The sequence below is a fragment of the Labeo rohita genome, unplaced genomic scaffold (assembly GCF_022985175.1).
Source record: "Labeo rohita strain BAU-BD-2019 unplaced genomic scaffold, IGBB_LRoh.1.0 scaffold_134, whole genome shotgun sequence".
NCBI classification, from domain to species: Eukaryota; Metazoa; Chordata; class Actinopteri; order Cypriniformes; family Cyprinidae; genus Labeo; species Labeo rohita.
Window position 1 is genome coordinate 151,602 of NW_026127494.1, and position 21,456 is coordinate 173,057.

Below are 21,456 nucleotides of genomic sequence, written 5' to 3' on the forward strand. Positions count from 1 at the left end.
GATTTTGAATTGTTTTTTGTAAAAATTATATGAACATTTTTGTATAGATTATATCTAAGTGTACGATTGGATGGATTTATGCATCTTGTATTTTTTGGATATTGAGATTTTTTTCCTATATGGAGGTATTAAGGATTTTTACTATTAATATATGTATAAGAAAATACTTTTATGATATTGGATGTACATGCTTTGTGCCTGCGTGCATATTATGATGTCCATGGTAATACTGATTTAATGTGGTGCAGGTGTGCGCCAATTCATGGGACACTGAGGAAGAGCTTTGTCTCGAAAATGTTTTGCACCTTTGCACATTTATTGCACTTTTTTGCGTATATTTTTATGACGTCCGATGCAGCATTTAATAAAGAATTTTTGAAGAAGTATAAGCTTGATGTACAGTCATGTGCGGATCTTGATTGTTTGATTGCTCAATGTTTTTTTTGGATCTACGCACCGTACCAACTTGTGTTTCAGATTTTGGACATTTGGCGCTGCTCCTTTTCTGTGACTTTGTAGTTGAGACCAGTTTTATTACAATAGGCTAATGCAATCAGAAGTTACTAGTATTTTTGGAAATTTCATTATTAATGTTTAATGAATGGTGTATTACTTCTGACAAAATAGGTGGAGCTGTTACCAAATTGATGTGTGAGGTGACAATGGCACATATAAAATTTGGTGTCACTATGTCAAAACTTTGCAGAGATACAGCCTCAGATGTAGTTTGGCATCTTTCCAGCAAATCTGTTGATGCGCTAAACGAAAACCGTTTCGTATATTGACACAAAATCCTTAAATTTTTGCCATCAAGGTCTGAAGATGATCTGAGTTAAATTTGGTGAAAATCAGACCAATGGTCCGACGGTTTTGTACATTAATCAAAATGGCAGACAGGATGTTTGGCCAATATTGGCATAATGGGTATCAATGTTCTCGGCTTGACCCAAGGAATCTATTGAGATCATGTTTATTACAATAGGCTAATGTAAGCAGTACTTATTAGCATTTTTGTAAATTTCTTTATAACTTTTGGCCACAAGGTGGCACTGCCCCCAAACTTTTTGAGTACTGTCAGGGCATGGTGCCAAAGACACATAAGAGTTTTGTAATGAACTGCAGGTAGACAAACCATCTAGGACGAGTTCAAAAAAGTAGGTTTTACGAATAAAAATGTATAGAAAAAAACCTAAACCTTACGATTTTTGAATTTTGGGCTTCATTCGACTCTGCATGAGCCAAGGATTTAGGGAAAAAATTTTCATTCTGTGCTTTACAGTTCAAAGGTTATTAGCATAAAATAATTGCAATTTTGGACAAGTGGTGGTGCTGGAGAGTTTGAGTTAGAGACAATTTTGGTATGGTTAATGATGAGACTATGTGCCAAATTTCACAACTTTCCCGCAAGCGGTTCTATGGCCGGTCATAGACTTAGGGCGGAAGAAGAAGAAGAAGAAGAAGAATACCAACGGATACAATAGGTGCCATCGCACCTTTGGTGCTTGGCCCCTAATAATAGGAATGCCAGCGGATACAGTAGGTGCCTTTGCACCTTTGGTGCCTGGCACCTAAAAATAAAAATATACATGACTGCTTGAGTTTATACGTCTACATGCTAGATTATGATTGTGAAGTTGTGTACATTTTGTGTGCATTTGGGGTCCTTAACCGGTGGGGGATGATTTAAGGTATGATTGACTGCACAAACAGGATGTGGGATGGTGTTAGAGAAGTGAGAGGGTAAACTGCGAAGTGAAACACCTGCGTATAGACCCTGTGGAACAAAAATATGTTCACTTACATAGTACACTGTTAATTTCATTTTGTTTGTCTTTGTTACGTATTTCCTTGCCGTCTCTGACTTTGTGATGGAATTTAGGGTGTTCCTGTCCTGTGTTCTTCTTACAACAGGTATAAAATCCAATCATTTTACTATTCTAAATAAAATCTTAGATTTTTTTTTTTTTTTTTTTTTTTTTCTGGTGAAAAATCACCATAGTGAAGGGCAGTTTTAAAATTCTCTCTCAAATTAAAGTTTTATTTCTTAATTTTTAGGTGTCTTTTAGTGACATATTAATCAGGTCTTTTTTTTTAAATTGTTTTGGTTTCACTTCAAAAATGTTTCACTGGAATGTTGCCAGGATTTTACAAGATTTAACTGATTTGCCCCGATAAATACTTTATTCACAAATATGATCACACCAGATCACATTGATTTGTTGGATACAGCTCTAATGTCCTGATGTCACCATTATTATGGTGGCTAGTGTTACAGTTGATTGGGAATTTGGACCTTTATTTTTAGTTTAGATGTTGGCCTTTAAGTTTTATTTTCTTTACTGAGAGAAACAAATTCTTGTTAACTGTATGATTGCGGCCCATGAAGTGCTGAGATCTCTGTGTTTGTGCGGACAGGAGCTTCTATTCAACTAGATACAAAGACACAAGAACTACCAGAGTTTGATGATTTTTCCTGGAAGAATTATAAATCAGATAATATAGTTAAATATTTTAATAAAACTAAAGAAGTAAGACTTTACTCTTCCTACAAGAACAGGATGGATTTTAATGATAAAACCTTCTCTCTGACACTGAAGAACATGCAAAAGACAGACAGTGGACTCTACAGAGCAATAGCAGCTGCAGAATCAGACAACAATATTGTTACATACAAAGTATCTGTTATAGGTGAGTGTGATGTGTACTGCTTAGTCTGCTGGGCCGCTGCTACTATATGGGGTCTTTAATAAGTATAATGCTACTTTAATAATAATAACTTATATAGTATATAAAAGTAAATAAATAAACTGTAATAAAATAGTGTTAAATACAGTTGTAGATCTAGTCTAGACAGTTACCTGTGGCTATGATTTTATTAATACAGTTGTGAAGCATTCAGAAATCACACAAAAAAAGTAAGCAGTTTTACTTCGATAAAACCATGGTTGATTTTAGCAAGAGTTGTGATGATGGCCACATGTTTTTGTTGAAAAAAATACAGAGGCTGTAGCATTTCTATCGCAAGATTAAGTGCATATTTGAATTAAATGTTTGGTCAATATTAAAAAAGGATTTGATCGTCCTGTAAGTTTAACAACAACAATTATTAGACGTTTGGTGCCCTTTGCAGGCTTTTGTAACAATTTGTAATGTACGTAAATTGTTTATTTAGAATTAGCTTACATTATGTATTTTAACAGTTATTCAATGAAACTATACGATTATTATTAATTAACTAATCATTATTGCCTCTTTGTTTTTATATAGCCTAATATATTTTAAGGCATAGAAACTAGAATAATAAGACAGATGTGTTGGAGGAGGTAAAATTATTACTGATGATAAAACACTTTATTAACATCAACAGCCAAAAAAGTTTTACAGGTTTTGAACATACCTGGAAGTGATACATGGGCTTCATCTCTGGCTTTTTTTTTTTTTTCTTGTTCTTCTTTTTTTGGTGCTGGACTACGAATTATGATCACTTTCGCAGTCAGCTGCAAACATCATGTGTGCCTACTGCTTTCACCATAAAAAGCAGTATAATTATATCTATACATTCATGTTTATATATGTACTTATGTTTATGTATATGTTAACATAGAAGGATTTGTTGTTGTTTTTTTTTTTTGAACTGGGATGGTGCTCCCTGGGAGTTGGTGCCTTTTATCTGAAAACCTTCATTTGAAAACAATATATATATATATATATATATAAGTAATGCACAACAAAATGCTGTAACCCAAGAATTTTTACAGTATATTCTTTGTATAATGATTTATATAATGATTTAAAAACCTGCTGCACATATTTTGATATGTTAACAAAATTAGTTCTGTTCATTTGAAGAACTCTGAACAAAATGGTATGAACTAATTATGTTTAGTCCTGGTTTATTTAAGTTTTAAACTGGCAAATTCTAGCATGTCTGAATCGATGTATGCTGCCATAAACGTTTTAATATGTGTGTGTTTCAGACGCAGTGGATGCCCCTGTCCTGACTCTAACCTTAAACTTATCCAGTCCTGACCACTGTAACTTTACATGTAATGGAAGTAACATCATCACAAGCTTTATCTATGATAGTAGCAGTTGTACACAAGAGGAAGTGACAACATCTGATAATCACACTCTACGACTGAGCTGCAGTGGTGACTCCATCATGTGTAACTACAGCAACCCAGTAAGCTGGAAGTCTGACACAAAGAAGATTAATGAACTCTGCACCGTTCATCACCATAATCAAGGTATGTCTGCCCTCAGATGAGGAAACAGAAACACTGAATGCCAGTTTGTTATTTAAACTTCAGTATGTGAAAACTGCTGATTTTCTGATGTTCTTCTTTTAGGTCCAGAAAGACAACAAGCTAAAGAAGCATCTTTGCATCTCCTTTGGCTTATTCCAATTTGCGCATTCACAGTTGGTTTGTTCGTGGTGGTTGGCAAGAAAAAAAAAGGTACTGTCATAAATAATTGAATTAACATTTCATATTAACTGCAACTACATCAAGAGTATATGACAAAATAAACAAAATACTTTATATAATACTTTATATAAAGTATAAACAAAATACTTTACATTTTGTATGTCAAATGTATGGCAAGCCGTTCAGGAAATAATTCATGTGTATTGTGTGAATATGTATTGGTTCATTGGTTGAATGTATGGTTTAATGACAAATGCATTTGTTTATAATACATTGGTATAATCAGACATACAGGGGTTGGACAATAAAACTGAAACACTGGCCAATATAGTGTTGGAGGTTTCATGGCTATATTTATGCAGCCTGGTGGCCAGTCTTTACTGATCGCACATTCCACCAATAAGAGCAGAGTGTGAAGGTTGACTATGTGCACCCAATAGCTCAAACATTGTACCCTGAAGGTGGTGCCGTGTATTAGGATGATAATGCACCAATACACACAGCAAGACTGGTGACAAGAGTGATTTGATGAACATGAAAGTAAAGTTAAACATCTCACATGGCCTGCACAGTCACCAGATCTGAATATTATTGAGCCACTTTGGGGTGTTTTGGAGGAGCGAGTCAGGAAATGTTTTCATACACCAACATCACATAGTGACCTGGCCACTGTTCTGCGAAAGGAATGGCTCAAAATCCTTCTGGCTACTGTGCAGGACTTGTATTTGTCATTTCCAAGATGAAATAATGCTGTATTGGCTGCAAAAGGAGGCCAAACGGCATACTAATTGTGGTCTAAACCCAGGTGTTTCAGTTTCACTGTCCAACCCCTGTATATTAGTTTAGATACATCGGTCTGATCACATGCACATGGGTTTGCTCCTGTATACGTTGGTTTGTTCAAGTAAACATTGGGCTCCTCAAATATGCAATGGTTTCCTAAAATATGTTTTGGTCTGTATACAGGTCCTTTTCAAAAAATTAGCATATTGTGATAAAGTTCATTATTTTCTGTAATGTACTGATAAACATTAGACTTTCATATATTTTAGATTCATTACACACAACTGAAGTAGTTTCAAGCCTTTTATTGTTTTAATATTGATGATTCTGGCATACAGCTCATGAAAACCCAAAATTCCTATCTCAAAAAATTAGCATATTTCATCCGACCAATAAAAGAAAAGTGTTTTTAATACAAAAAAAGTCAACCTTCAAATAATTATGTTCAGTTATGCACTCAATACTTGGTCGGGAATCCTTTTGCAGAAATGACTGCTTCAATGCGGCGTGGCATGGAGGCAATCAGCCTGTGGCACTGCTGAGGTGTTATGGAGGCCCAGGATGCTTCGATAGCGGCCTTAAGCTCATCCAGAGTGTTGGGTCTTGCGTCTCTCAACTTTCTCTTCACAATATCCCACAGATTCTCTATGGGGTTCAGGTCAGGAGAGTTGGCAGGCCAATTGAGCACAGTAATACCATGGTCAGTAAACCATTTACCAGTGGTTTTGGCACTGTGAGCAGGTGCCAGGTCGTGCTGAAAAATGAAATCTTCATCTCCATAAAGCTTTTCAGCAGATGGAAGCATGAAGTGCTCCAAAATCTCCTGATAGCTAGCTGCACTGACCGCAGCTGACATGGCACCCCAGACCATCACTGACTGTGGGTACTTGACACTGGACTTCAGGCATTTTGGCATTTCCCTCTCCCCAGTCTTCCTCCAGACTCTGGCACCTTGATTTCCGAATGACATGCAAAATTTGCTTTCATCCGAAAAAAGTACTTTGGACCACTGAGCAACAGTCCAGTGCTGCTTCTCTGTAGCCCAGGTCAGGCGCTTCTGCCGCTGTTTCTGGTTCAAAAGTGGCTTGACCTGGGGAATGCGGCACCTGTAGCCCATTTCCTGCACACGCCTGTACACGGTGGCTCTGGATGTTTCTACTCCAGACTCAGTCCACTGCTTCCGCAGGTCCCCCAAGGTCTGGAATCGGTCCTTCTCCACAATCTTCCTCAGGGTCCGGTCACCTCTTCTCGTTGTGCAGCGTTTTCTGCCACACTTTTTCCTTCCCACAGACTTCCCACTGAGGTGCCTCGATACAGCACTCTGGGAACAGCCTATTCGTTCAGAAATTTCTTTCTGTGTCTTACCCTCTTGCTTGAGGGTGTCAATGATGGCCTTCTGGACAGCAGTCAGGTCGCCAGTCTTACCCATGATTGCGGTTTTGAGTAATGAACCAGGCTGGGAGTTTTTAAAAGCCTCAGGAATCTTTTGCAGGTGTTTAGAGTTAATTAGTTGATTCAGATGATTAGGTTAATAGCTCGTTTAGAGAACCTTTTCATGATATGCTAATTTTTTGAGATAGGAATTTTGGGTTTTCATGAGCTGTATGCCAAAATCATCAATATTAAAACAATAAAAGGCTTGAAACTACTTCAGTTGTGTGTAATGAATCTAAAATATATGAAAGTCTAATGTTTATCAGTACATTACAGAAAATAATGAACTTTATCACAATATGCTAATTTTTTGAAAAGGACCTGTATGTTGGTTTCTTCAAGAATATATTGGCTTGTATATATATTGGTTTATTCAAGTATATATTGGTTTAAATATATCAGTGTCCTCAACTATGTATTGGTTAGTGTATATATTGGTTTAGATATATCGGTTTCCTCAACTATGTATTGGTTAGTATATATTGGTTTATTCAAGTATATATTGGTATAGATATATATCGATTTGCACGAATATGTATTGGTCCTCATGGTCAAGCCAGCCGCCATCTGGATGTTACTGTACGTCTGTTAGCGGAATTACGGTACAGATACCTGGAGCGGCCAAAAAGCTCACAAAGACGTCTATTTAGGCAGTTACTATTTATGCCCAAATACAAAAATATATATATATATATATGTTAAAAATATTAATATTGCACAATATAAAAGGTATAGTTATATTGCAATCAAATATATTTTACTGTGGATTTTTTTATCTAGCACTCTCTATTCTTATTCTATTGTACCTATTTGTTTTATTTTTTTATTTAATAAGAAAAGAACCTCCAACAACACTAGCATTCTCTATTCTTTTGCTCTTCTATGAACTTATTTTATTTTAATTTATTAGAAATAACGACCCTTTTATGCATTGTAACACATTAATAATTTCCTGCTTTTTCTCAGGCACTATTAAAATTCCTTCATAGGTGAAATGAAGTTTGCAATAAAATCTTATTCAGGGTGACTGTGACTCTGTCTGTGTCAGGTTTAAAAGTAATTAGCAGAGAGATGTTAAAAATCTCACAGTAAACAAGAAAGCAAGATTGAAACCAAACTTTTTTTTTTTTTTACTGTAAACATTTGTGGTTGTCAGTACAGTATTTTACAGTACGAAAGAAAAGAAATACATGACTCCAAGCTTTTGAATAGTATAGTGTATAATGTTACAAAAGCTTTTTATTTCAGACCAATGCTGATCTTTGTATCTTTCGATTCATCAAAGAATCCTGAAAAAAATGTACTCAACTGTTTTAGATATTTATAATAATAATAAATGTTTCTTGAACAGCATATTATGTAGAATGATTTCTGAAGGTTCATGTGACACTAAAGACTGGAGTAATGATGCTGTAAATTTAGCATTTCATATATATTACAATATATTGCATTTTAAAATATATTCAACTAGAAAGCAGTTATTTTAAATAGTAAAAATATTTCACAGTATTACTGCTTTTGCTGTATTTTGGATCACATAAATGCAGGCTTGGTGAGCAGAAGATTATTTAATTAAAAAAAATAAAATAAAAATAAAATATTAAAAATCTTACTGTTCAAAAACTTTTGACTGGTAGTGTATATTAACCATGTGTAGTTGGACAGAAACCAAACATAATTTTGAAAACGGTGATTATTCCAAAGCATATTCCAAGGCCTATTCTAAAGCCATGATTGGTTGGTGTTAAGTGAAGCAATGAGCGCTTGCACAAGTGAGGTGTTAGTGTGAGGCACTGATGAATTAGTGTGGCATTTTGATTGGTTGTGTTTGAAAAAAGAAGTCAAGATACTTCCTGTTAGATTTTTGTGTGTTATATAGAGAATTGGGTATATGTCGAACATAACCTGACTAAACCTGGAAAACAGGTCTCATCGCTTCCACTTAATAGCAGTATTAAATTATGGCGATATCAATAGACTTTTAAGTTAATCAGTTAAATTAGCTGGCTGTTTTTATTGTTGACGTTTTATTCGACTTTTATATATAAATGTTAGTGAAAAGAATTTAAAAAAAAAAAAAACTTTTATATATCAATCCACATATGTGATGGACAATGTTATGATTATCTTTATTATCGTGTCTATTTTGAAGGCATCTTGAGTAAAACAGCTTCATATTTAACAAGGTGAATGTAAAAAACCTGTGAACCAGAAGCAACAAGACCTTAGCAGAATGCGGAAGTCTGTTGCACATAACCCCTAGAGTGTGTTGTTTTTTGAATTTATTTATTTATTTATTTTAATTATTTTAATTCATTATTTGACAGGGACAGTAGACAGTAAAAAAACTGCCCCAGAATTAGCTACATAACTAAATTTCATCTGCTGTCCCTGGGCAGGAGAGTACCAAAACAAATTATAAAATAAAAACATTGATATAACACCATGTACAGTAAAACAGCTCTTACAGAAAGAGCTGAGCGACCAAAATCAGTAACTCTAAAATTCGTTGCACAATCACCTCTTGATGAGGCTCTAGTATGCTGTATATTTTCAGTACAGGAGAAAATAATTCTTTCAAGGGTGAAGGTGCAAGATTATTAACATTTTTGTACATTAAACAACAATTAGTATATAGTTTTGCAGATTTGGTGTATGGATCTGGTGTTTGAGTGTCAGGTTTCAGAAAATGCGTGACAAGTAAAGACTTTGTGTGTAAGCAGTTGAAAAAAACTTGTAATAACTTGATTAAAAACTTTGATTAATAATTATTCAAGAAGAAGCCAATATATATTTTATGAAGGTTGTGATGGCAAAAAATTAAAAAATAATTTCTTACTCCAAACACTTTTGATTTTAAAGTGAACAAATTATGTAAAACTGTTTTCCCACATGATCACTTTGTGTAGGTCATCTGTAAATGTGTGGCATTTAAATGGCAATGTTTCCCCAGTTAAACAAAAGAGCTGTCAGTTTTGAATGATGTGTGTAATGTAGACAATTTTGCAATAGCAAAAAACTCTGAAATAGCACATTTTTTTCATTTTAATACAATTTTATTTTATTTTTTCCCCCTTTGTTTTGGTTTGTATTTGTTATATTTCTGTTGTGATTATTTAATGATCCTAAAGGGGTGGATTCTGGAATCCACTTCCACTTCAATATATATCTTTATATAAGTGGTTTATTAAGTTGTTCATTAATATTATTGTATGAAACATTGCATGATTTAAAGGAGGCCCACATGTGAAACTTGAATAGAACAGAATGACATTCAATCTTCTTACTGGAATGTGCTCTCTCCTTGTTTTGAGAAAAGCAACCAACACATTAAAACACACTATTACTTTTCTGACTTGATATGACAGCTGTAACGGAGTGAGTGAGACGAGAGGCGAGCGGATCCATCTGCAAGCTTTTATTCAAGGGTCGAGACAGATACATGGTCAAACAGGCAGGGTCAAAACAACAGCAAACAGGTATGTTAGAAACAGGCGTGGGTTGATCCGTGGCGAACGTAATCCGTAAAGGGACGAGACGGCGAGACAGTCAAGACGAGATGGCCAGGCGAGAAAGATATACACGGGGAACACGGAAACTAGGAACAAGGGAACTAGGAAACTAGGAACTAGCACAGCGATAAGCACAACAATACTCCGTCGCTTGAATGGGAAAGACCGGGGCTTTTTATCAGAGCACTGAATGACGGGGAATGTAGTCCGGGGTGTGGTGCAACAGTCTGAGTGTTATGACAGGGTGAGAGCGACATCTGGTGGTGAGCGGACCGCAGAACACCGACCAGATTCGTAACAACAGCTTAGGTCACAAAGGTCATTTAAAGGGCATTTTATCTACACGACCAATTTACAGTTAAATAATTTACTTTGTTTTTCATATATAAACATAGAAAATAATGAAGAATGTTGTCTGAAACCTTTAGCTGAGAAAAAGTTCTGTTTGGGGAAGTTCCTAATAATGTAACAGAATCTGTTTTTCATTTTCTCCCAAACTGTAAAATAAAACTCAATAAAACCTGACACAGACAGAGTCACGGTCTCCCTGAATAAGATATTTTTGAAAAATTGATCTGACCTCTGAAGGAATTGTAATAATGCCTGTTTAAAAATCAACAAATGGTCAGTGTTATAATACAGTGGTTCCAAACCACATTCCTGGAGGCCCCCCAACACTGCATGTTTTCATGTCTCCTTAGTTAAACACACCTGATTCAGAGCATCAGCTCATTAATAGAGACTCTAAGACCTGAAATGGGTGTGTCAGACAAAGGAGAGATACAAAATGTGAAGTGTTGAGGGGCCTCCAGGAACGTGGTTAGGAATCACTGTTATATAATGTATTTTGACAGACTTTGCCCTTAATTTTTTCCCAAACTGTAAAAGAAAACATAATAAAACCTGACACAGACAGAGTCACGGTCACCCTGAATAAGATTTTATTGCAAACTTCATTTCACCTCTGGAGGAATTTTAATAGTGCCTGTAGAAAAAGCAGGAAATTATTAATGTGTTACAATGCATAAAAGGGTCATTATTTATAATAAATAAAAACAAAATAAGTACACAGAATAGCCAAAGAATAGAGAATGCTGCAATTCAACAATGTGTTGTTGGAGGCTCTTTTTCTTTTTTAAGTGAAACAATAAAACAAATAGATAAAATAGAATAAGAACAGAGACTGCTAGATAGAAACTCCACAGAAAAATATATTCAATTGTAATATAACTGTACCTTTTATATTGTGCAATATTAATATTTTTGTGATAGTTTTTTCTTGGTTTTGGGCACATTTAATTAATAACCGCCGAAATATACATCTTATAAATATAAATATACATGAGTGTTTTGGCCACTCCAAGCATCTGTCCCGTAATTCCGCTAACAGACGTGCAGTAAAATCTAGGTGGCAGCTCACTTGACCATGGGGACCAATACATAGTTGAGGAATCCGATGTATCTAAACCAATATATACTTGAATAAACCAATATATATATACAAGCCAATATATTCTTGAATAAACCAATATATACATACCAATACATATTTGAGGAAATCATTGCATATTTGAGGAGCCCAATGTTTACTTGAACAAACCAACCTATACAGGAGCAAACCCATGTGCATGTGATCAGACCGATGTATCTAAACCAAAATATGTCTGATTATACCAATGTATTATAAACAAATGCGTCTGTCATTAAACCATACATTCAACCAATGAACCAATACATATTCACACAATAGACATGTATTATTTTCTGAACGGCTTGCCATACAAATGTTTTGTTTTTATAATTGTATAATGTGGTCAGATAATTTCAGGTAAGACTAAGAAAGTGCAAGTAAGTCAAACGCTGTTTACAAACAAAAAGGTACAACGATGTCAGACGATTCTGAAGTTGTAGGAGAAAATAACGTTTTCGACATACTCTACCTTTTTAAGCCGGAGTACACAGACCATGAACTTGTGGTGATTCGAAGATGTAATTCGTAGTAGTGACGGGAAGTTCAGATCATTTTAGCGACTGAGACCTTTGAGCCTCGTTCAGCAAAATGAAGGAATCTTTTTTCGAGTCATTTCGTTCATTTTAGCAAAATCAGCATCACGTGACAGCCCCATAAGATGAACGAACGACTTCAAAAACTCGAAACAGGTGAACTAATTCCAGTACAGAACCTGTTGTGCATGCGCGACTGAACGAATCACTCCCTGAGATGACTCGTTCTTCCCGAGTCACATTAAAGATTCGTTCAAAATGAAAGAATCGTCCAAGAACGACCCAATTTCTATTTTTCGAAAAAAAAATGACAGATCGTTTCGCTAGATAAGACCCTTCTTCCTCGGCTGGGATCGTTTAGAGCCCTTTGAAGCTGCATTTAAACTACATCTTGGAAGTTCAAAATCGGGGGGCACAATTGAAGTCCATTATATGAAGAAAAATCCTGAAATGTTTCCCTCAAAAACCATAATTTCTTTACAACTGAAGACAGAAAGACATGAACATCTTGGATGACAAGGGGGTGAGTAAATTATTTGTTTAACCCATTTAATCCCCCCAATCACAATAGTGAATGTAAAAAAAGGTTTTCATTTATAAAGCTCTAAAAACCTTACTGACTGATGTTTTAGTGCACTTCCTGCAAAAATGGAAAAAATAAAGGGTCTCAATTAAATATGTGCAGTTTCACATGATTAGTGTAAATTGTCATGACCAGTGCAGTTTATTACCTGTTTTGAACCTTGAGAAAATGATGGCTGCATCAAAGCTCTGAAACAAAAGGCTAGTAAAGTATGTTAAAGTGCTACTATTATGCCTTTTCAAAATGATTTCATGCAGTGTGTCATGTAGCTGTATGTGAACATAAAATATCTGCAAAGTTGTGAAGCCCACAGTGCACAATAAAAAGAGTTATTGTCTATCAAAAAAAAAAAAAAAAAGAGTCGGTTCACAATCACCTGAACGAGTTGTCAGGAATTCAAATCTTATTCTGTTAGGGCTATACATCACAAAGTAACATATTTGCATAATGTCCACCCACGTTCTACGTGGCAAACAACTTCCCCACCCACAAACAGTAAAATTTCCATGTGGTTTAGGTCATGTCGAGAAAACAAGACATGTAACAAGCTTTGAAAAAAGATTGTGCATGCTGCACTTAAAGTTTAAATGAGTTGAACTTTTGCCACTGCACTCTGAAGGGCTGCACTGAACCCAGCGGCCAGCGCAGCAATTTCCGCTTTCCATACTTTTGATGTATGGTTTGTTAGGATAGGACAATATTTGACCAAGATACAACTAATTTAAAATCTGGAATCTGAAAAAAAAAAAAAAAAAAACGCCTTTAAAAGCTGTCCAAATTAAGTTCTTAGCAATGCACATTACTAATCAAAAATAGGAAATTTACAAAACATCTTCATGGGACATGATCTATAATTTTTGTCATAAAAGAAAAATCGATAATTTGAACCCATACAATGTATTTTTGGCTACTAAAACACTACTACTACTTAAGTGCTACTTAAGACTGGTTTTGTTGTCCAGGGTTAAAAATGGTTAAATCTGCAAATGGACTCTAAAAAAAAAAGGTAGCCCTGAATTGTCTGTATGCCAAGTTTTCAGATTTTAAACATTTTGAAACTTGAGTTGATCTATCTCTAGAAATAGTATGTTGTCTATATTTTTTTGAGGTCTACTTTGCAGCTATATCAACTTGGAAGCAAAAGACCAAGCTGTTATTTTAGTTCTAACATGACATTTTCAAATTAGACCAGAGGTTTGAACACATCATTTAAACTGGATTCAGATCCTGGATTCATATCCTAAATTCATGGCATATGAAAGTCAACACAAGAGAGTATTTTGCAGTGTGGTAAATGGACTTTTTTAAAAGTAAGGTCATAAAAGCTGCATGCATAATAAGTATAAAATAAATAGCACATTGCTGTTTACAATAGCTTGATATGGAGTTCTACATGTCACACCACTGGTTTGCCAGCTTTCTATTTCGTGTTAACACCCCACAAATGTAACACTTCTTATTAAACCCTCTGACTCACTCGCTAGGCTTCCATTAGCAATTCATTTACCATAATTATACTTCCAGTTTATTTATCAGTATTGCCACATGGTGATGATTATAGACAAAGAGTAAGGTTGAATATAATACTGAATATTTCTTTTAGAATGTTTCAGATGGATATATAATTTTTGGCATATAAAAGATAGCTATATCTTGTAAATGATTTTTGTCATTGAAAATTGTTGACTTCAAAATTGATGTTCTGTTTTAAACATCATAGGTGTGCTGAAGAATGAACAAACAATCTATGCAGAAGTCGATGTAAGTTTTATACTGTTCTTCATTAACCACAGACACATGATCTGTTCTCTTTTGAAACAAGTATCCAACATGTATTGTTTCCCTAGGTATACAAAAAGTATAGTTTTTATTAATAAAATCCTACACTATCAAAAAAAAAGGTACAAAATCTGTCCCTGAGCCAGTACCCTTTCAAAATATTTACTATTTAGGTACTAATATGTAGCTTAAAGGTACTTATAAGCACTTTTTAGGGGTAAATAAGGTAAATGATCCCTCTTAGTGTCTGTGCTACATGCATCATATGTCTTATCAAGTAAATCAAAAGCAAGCAAAAACTTATTAGTCTTCTATTTCATGATAACAATCGCTATACTTAACCTCTATGTGGCTGCCACTAACAGTATCTGTATATGAGCACACACACTTAGCCAAAGCAGCAGTCTGACATTTTGATTGGATTGTGTCCACAGGACAGGATCAAGCCACAAAAGCCGCTGGAGATGAAGGAGAAATCAGAGAATCCTCAGACAGTGTATGATACTGCAAGAGATCCAGGACAAACTGATGCTACCATCCACACCACACCCAACAACGAACCTATGAATGAGGTGAAGATTAAACAATGACTCTAATCTCACTCATTTACAATGCATTTAAAATGAACTGATAGTTAATGTGGATTACATATCTTAATTTGGAATAAAGGTGAAGACAAACTTACGTGAACAGCATTCAAAGGATAAAGTTTTTATATTTGTGTCATATTGTTTGGGAAACAACCTGTAGTTGTTTAATTGATTTGTTGGGATTTTTTTTGTTTTTGTTTTTGTTTTTTTTATTTCTTACAGGGTGCATCACTCAAAGGAACGGGAAAGACAGATGCACCAGTCACTGTCTATTGTACCATTCAGCAGAAATCAAACCCCCTCAAAGATGACACTGAAAACACTATTTATGCTGTGGTCAATAAACAGCCAGTCGGGTATGAATCTGCACATCCACAATCAGAATGAAGCTGGACCCTTACAGTGATTCATGTGTTCAGGAAAGCAGTGTTTTCTTCAGTGTAAATAAGCAGCATATTTACCATGTGCAATGTGCTCCCATTGTAGTTGATTTAGGGTGTTAAAGATTTGTAAATGTAAACTTTGTCTTTTTTTAAAACAGCACTGACTGATATTTATTGTTAAATTGTTGTACATGTTCCTCAGGATGGAATGCAAAATCTCACATGGTTTCTGTAGATTTCTGTTTGAGATATCTCACCACTTTTGCAGCCTACATCGAAAACCCACTTCCTGGAAAGTATCTGTCTGTTTGAGTTATTTTAAAGGTTCACAGAGGACGTTTTTTTGCCCACTTGCCCCCACGCTTCTGAAAAACACAAACAATGAGAATATAATCAAAAACGTAGTACAAAAAAACTTGCAGTAAAGTAAGTAAAAATCACTGGACTCAAGTGCACTGAGTATGTCCGTAACTCAACAGGCATCTGTGTACTGTCGACAGCTTCAGTGATTATGATGGGTTCTGTTGGCTGGTGCATCTGGTGTAAACAGATGTTAGCCAAATAAAGCAAAGTCCCTTTCAAGGAAAGTGAAGCAGATCACATATTTTTACATTTTGGATGCATTATACAGTATATGTACAGTAAGTATCTTCTTTTAAAGTATCATTGCAGTGTCCAAGGTTACTCTAGTGTGGATGCTTTTTTTTAAACTAAATGCCAGATGCAGGGGTGACTGGTGCAATGATATATAACTATTCTTTGATATTTTGCTCTGTCATATGCCAATTAACTTGTCCATGTGATATCACAAATGCCACAATATCCAATCAAGTCTTTTAAAAGTAAATGCTTTAAATGCTTTTTAAAGTAGTAGTTCACTTCCAGAAAAAAAATGTACTCACCCCTTCGTCCTCCAAGATATTCATGTCTGTCTTTCTTCAGTCATAAAGAAATTGTGTTTTTTGAGGAAAACATTTCAGGATTCCTCTCCATATAATGGACTTCTATGGTGGCCGTAAGTTTAAACTTCCAAAACGCAGTTTAAATGCAGCTTCAAAGGGCTCTAAAAGGTAAAACAGTGATGTATAGGACGATTTTGAAGTTGGCTAAGAAAATGAGTTGGGAGTTTTTCAACATACCCTAACTGTACTGAACCGGAAAATGCATTTCACGCAAAGATAAGCATTTAAACTGCATTTTGGAAACTTGTATGTTTTAATATAACAATGATCTTATTTGTGAAACAAGTGAAAAAGTGATTTTTCATGCCATGAGCCTTTTACTTATGTTGTACTGTTTCTCATTTTGCTTTGGATTTTTGTCTTCAATAATTTAATTTAAAACTCTTTGTTTCTTTGTGTTTTAGCCTGTCCACATGTGTTGAAGCCACTGTTTTTGCAGCTTTTACCATTTTTTCTGCAACATGTCTGCAACATGATTTTGTTCAACTGCAATGCGTCTTTGATATATAGTTTGATTATATTGTTTATAAATTAATAGCCATATATTTTCAAGCTACCATTCAAAAGTAAATAAATACAGTTCCGTTTTATTAATTTTGTTAAAGAAAACTTTTTAGGCCTCAAAGTAAAATATTTTTCAGACATATACAGATCTAAAAATGAGTAAAATAAAAATGAATAAGCGATACAAATTTGAATCACTGCAGGAATTTTTTTTGGTTGAGTCCTGAAAATTCTACTGTAGCTTATGTATAGATCAACAAACACAGAACAGAATTAAACCTTTCAGTTATATAAAATAATTAAGTATTTAGACACACCGTTACACTTTAACCTGGCAGCCCTAAAGAATACTTGCACAACTACAAAATGATAAAAAGAGGAGTCATGGGTTGGGCGTCAAGTAACTGTTTCTCTTCTCTTGGTGTCACAAGGGCCCCTTCAGAGCAGTTACCTCTTTAGATCATTATTAGAAAGTCAAATTTCTAGACAAGACCAACATACTGATTAGACAGAACATACACTGAAAAAAAAAAACATTTTGTTGAGTCAACTTAAAATAATTTGTTACCCGGCTGCCAGTTCAGAAAACTCAAAAAAGTTTAGTCAACTTGAAATGTTACGTTGTACTAAGTGATATTTGAGTTTAAGGCAGTTGGGTAACAAGCCCTGCTTTTAAGTTTAACAAACCAAATTTTTTGTTTAGTCAACTAAAATATCTAAGCTGTCACTTAGTACAACTTAACATTTCAAGCTGACTGAACTTAAAATTTTAAGGCAGCAGGGTAACAAATTAGTAACAAACAAACAAGTTCACTCAAAAAAATTTTTTGTTTTGTTTTGTTTTTTTACAGTGTACATGCATTAAACAAAACACAGTTTATGCTAAAAATCAGCCAAAAAAAAAAGTGGCAAGGAAAAATGGAGCAAAACCTTCATATACAGCAAAAACATTTCCTCTTAAAGTATAACACACTGCAATCATATTTTATAAAGCTGTCAATGGGGCCATACAACATAAACCAACAGATAAACCAAGATAAACCAGTCTCTTTTTGAAAATATAGTTTTTTATGATCAACAAATTTAATTAAATATAACAGCATATATTGTCTGGAAGCTAGATATAATAAGGCAATGAATGTATGAAATCATAGTAATTAAAAAATTATTAAGAGCAATACATTAATTAAAATCACTCATAATTTCATAATTCAAAGATAAATAAAAGAAAATAAATAAAAAATCACTTGCATTTGGAAAAAAATTCACCCGTTTTCTCTGAAAAATACATGCCATCCAAAGAACATTAAAATTAATTTAAAAAGAGTGACTTTGATGAATCCTCATCCAGCTGTCTCCCTCCAGCGCACTTCTAGTTATTAGTCTGTACATCAGTCCGGAAACAAAGACCTTAAAAAGAAAGAGAGTGAAGAAACATTGTCATCAGAGAAAGATCTTCTCTTTGTCTTGTAATTTAAACAGCAGATTATTTTTTTAATTTCTCTCAAAATAGGAAATTACCAAATACAGGCTAATGAATTATTATACAAATATAGGAAACTGTACATTTAAAGTGACAAAAATAACTATATTACTAAAATTAACTATTAGCTAAAAATCAAGTCAAATGACCTAAATGTGTAAATCTTACTTTCGCAAAGGCTCTGCAAAAATCCCTGTTTGTTCAGATGAATGTTCACCTGCTGGTTGCAGCTATAACATTCTGGGTTATACAGCGCAAGGTCACTGCATTGTTTTGATGATTTATTGCATCTGAACCTTTATAACAAACCATGCAAACACAAAGTAACTAGCAATTTCTTTCAAAACAAGTTACAAGTTCAATCATTTTTGTCCTACTTAACTAGGATCAGAGATTTGAAATGAGAAATGTGTGTTGAATAATAAGTACAAACCCTTGAAAACTCAGTGTGCAGTCAGGCCTTCGGTGTGACTTCTTCAAGACACTTTCTGCTTCCTCCAGTAACCAGTCAGCATTTAAGCTACAATATAAACACAACATTTTGCACTCTGTATTTGGTATGGTATAATTTGTTTATAGCTTCAGTTTATCAGCTTCTCACTACAATGTTGTAAATGAGGGCAAATGTTCAGCTGAAAGTAAGCCTAAGCTAGTCTCAGCCTAAAAACACAGAATAACACCTGCCATGGTCTTACTCTTACCTGATTTCTTTCAGGCTGGGACAGTCCCAGGTCAATGAAAGGACTGAATTAGCCCAGGCCTTTGTCAGCCTTGTCACTTTCAGTTTCAAATTCTGTGCAGACAAAGAATGTAGAAGATGCAGTGGTATATTTTTGTCACATTGTGGAAGCGTTTGAAAAAATTCTATCCAGTCGACGCTGACAAGCTTTGAGCGTGGAAAAGACAGGCTGGATATAGGTCTTCTGTATAATTCAATTCTAAAATTAAATAAAAGACAAATACAGTATCAACTTAAGCCACAGACACAACATAAAATGTAACCATGTTGTTAAAGACCATGGTGAAGTCTGGAAACCACAATTCACAACAAATCTGACACTCCTGGAAAAAGATACAATTGAATGTGATGTTAATTAGGTTAATTTTAGTGTTACTTGTATTTTTTTTTTTTTTAGTCAACAATTTTTTTTTTATTTTGCATCATTTCCTTTAAAGAGTTGCTTTAGATTTGAATTGTATTAATTAAATTATTAGATCCTGGTGCAAGAAGCTTATAGAAAAAGCTGACTGACTTTGTAGCCATGAATGTTAATTTAGTTTCAACATTTCCTCATCAAAATCTGAGTGTTTTGGTGATTATGATCTTGATTTATTGTTGCAGGTTGTACATCATGAGGAATGTATATACTTTCAGTGTCGGGCATGTTACTTTAAAAAAGTAAGTAGTTATAGTTACTTCTCACAAACAGTAATTGAGTTAGTAACTGAGTTACGTCTATATATAAATATATATATATATATAAAAATATTATATATGTGTGTGTATATAAAATAGATTTATGATAATGAGCCGGTACTTTGATAGTAAAGCTCCATCTGTTTACAGAGCCGTACATCACTGACAAGCTACGCCAAAATCGCGCGCAAAATGTTTCGCGATTTTGGCGTAGCTTGTCAGTGCTTTACGGCTCTGATTGCCGCTCCAGCTGAACGCACGTGATGGAGCTTTACTACTAATCAAAGTACCGGCTTCATTGCCTAAACGCGCCTCTCGACATCGTGCGATTAATCGTTGCAGCCCTAATATAAAGCTTTTTAAATATCTGAAAGTACATATAGCATCAGTCAGTCAAGCACTGTAATGTGATATTATGAAATTTAGCATTAAACTTTAGTTATTTGACCTTCAGTAATTAGAATAACTATGTATGAAAGCATATTTGTCATGTTGACTGAACTTAAGGTTCATACAGATAAGATTGCAAAACTACTACGAATTCCAGTACTAATAACAATATAAAACACACTAAGGATTAATGAGCTGCTGGGTTCATGAATATTAAATCACGTTGTCTGCGTTCACCCAATCTGATTTGCTGAAATTAAAACAGGGACAATAATAGTGAACGCCAGCCAATAAGACTGCCATTTGCGCATTAGTTCCGCCTACTACTGGAGAAAGTTCTTTAAAGCTCAAGAATTCCAAAGGAACTCCATTATTTTGACAGGACAATACAACAAAGAATATCGTTTACATGGTGTACACCAATTCTGCATGGTATAAGACTCTTTTAAGAATCTTTCTTTCCATGTTTATGAGTTTGTGTGTATGAAAATTATAATAATGTTATAATAAATTATAGTAATGCCACATTAATGTCAGTAACGGTAATGGCGTTGTAACGGGGGAAACAGTAATTAATTTCATTACTTCTTACTAAAAAATAACGCCGTTAGTAACACTGTCTATTTATAACGCCGTTATTCCCATCACTGCATACTTTAGATGTGAGATTTTAGTAAACCGGAGTACCTTACCTGTGTAAAGATGGGGAAAAAAACATGGTAATCCCTGTTGAAAAAACAGCATATGCTGGTAGGTATGTTTTGATGCTGGGATGCTGGTTAGGTAGGTTTTGGTGCTGGTTTAAGGCGGTCCTTTGCCTTTCCAGCAAAGGACCACCTTAAACCAGCATCAAAACCTACCTAACCAGCATCAAAACATACCTACCAGCATATGCAGTTTTTTTCACCAGGGATTAAACTAGTTAAGATTATGTCCGGTAATAAATATTTATGATAATGAATCTGATTAAAAAAACATGTAAATGTTTTGCTTCACCTGCACAGTTCTTCACTGATTTCCAGATAAATGCAATTTTGGATTTCCACACTGCAAATAAAAGCATAAAAGGCTGAATGAATGGTAATTACCTAATTTGAGTCAATATTATATTATATTAAACACATTACCTCTGTGAGCTCAATGTCTGTTCTCTTGCAAAAACTTGCATCATACCCCCCAAATCCGAATCTGATAATTCACCAAAC

General features: G+C 34.6%; 2 protein-coding genes across 2 annotated transcripts; one reads left to right on the plus strand and one right to left on the minus strand.

Moving 5' to 3' along the window:
• The first annotated feature begins 1,758 nt into the window (after window positions 1-1,758).
• Window positions 1,759-17,035, plus strand: LOC127158102 (uncharacterized). The gene is made up of 6 exons (XM_051101255.1): window positions 1,759-1,911; window positions 3,978-4,247; window positions 4,350-4,457; window positions 14,464-14,504; window positions 14,957-15,094; window positions 15,335-17,035. The coding sequence occupies exons 1-6, from the start codon at window positions 1,869-1,871 to the stop codon at window positions 15,497-15,499; spliced, it is 765 nt and encodes a 254-aa protein (XP_050957212.1). The 5' UTR covers window positions 1,759-1,868; the 3' UTR covers window positions 15,500-17,035.
• Window positions 17,036-17,544: 509 nt separating this feature from the next.
• On the minus strand, window positions 17,545-21,456 carry LOC127158105 (NACHT, LRR and PYD domains-containing protein 1 homolog). The gene is made up of 6 exons (XM_051101256.1): window positions 21,379-21,456; window positions 21,248-21,298; window positions 19,146-19,382; window positions 18,878-18,964; window positions 18,613-18,740; window positions 17,545-18,371 (listed from the first exon to the last, which is right to left on the minus strand). The coding sequence occupies exons 1-6, from the start codon at window positions 21,420-21,422 to the stop codon at window positions 18,334-18,336; spliced, it is 585 nt and encodes a 194-aa protein (XP_050957213.1). The 5' UTR covers window positions 21,423-21,456; the 3' UTR covers window positions 17,545-18,333.

What these genes read in the sequence shown, in the direction of transcription:
- LOC127158102 (XM_051101255.1), top strand. Translation starts at nt 1,869, where the DNA reads ATGGAATTTAGGGTGTTCCTGTCCTGTGTTCTTCTTACAACAG. An exon ending in CTGTGTTCTTCTTACAACAG is followed by an intron (nt 1,912 to 3,977) that starts GTATAAAATCCA and finishes TGTGTGTTTCAG; the next exon opens with ACGCAGTGGATGCCCCTGTC. An exon ending in ACAACGAACCTATGAATGAG is followed by an intron (nt 15,095 to 15,334) that starts GTGAAGATTAAA and finishes TATTTCTTACAG; the next exon opens with GGTGCATCACTCAAAGGAAC.
- LOC127158105 (XM_051101256.1), bottom strand. Translation starts at nt 21,422, where the DNA reads ATGATGCAAGTTTTTGCAAGAGAACAGACATTGAGCTCACAGAG. An exon ending in TGCACACTGAGTTTTCAAGG is followed by an intron (nt 18,741 to 18,877) that starts GTTTGTACTTAT and finishes TTTGTTATAAAG; the next exon opens with GTTCAGATGCAATAAATCAT. An exon ending in TTTGCAGAGCCTTTGCGAAA is followed by an intron (nt 18,372 to 18,612) that starts GTAAGATTTACA and finishes TTTCTTTTTAAG; the next exon opens with GTCTTTGTTTCCGGACTGAT.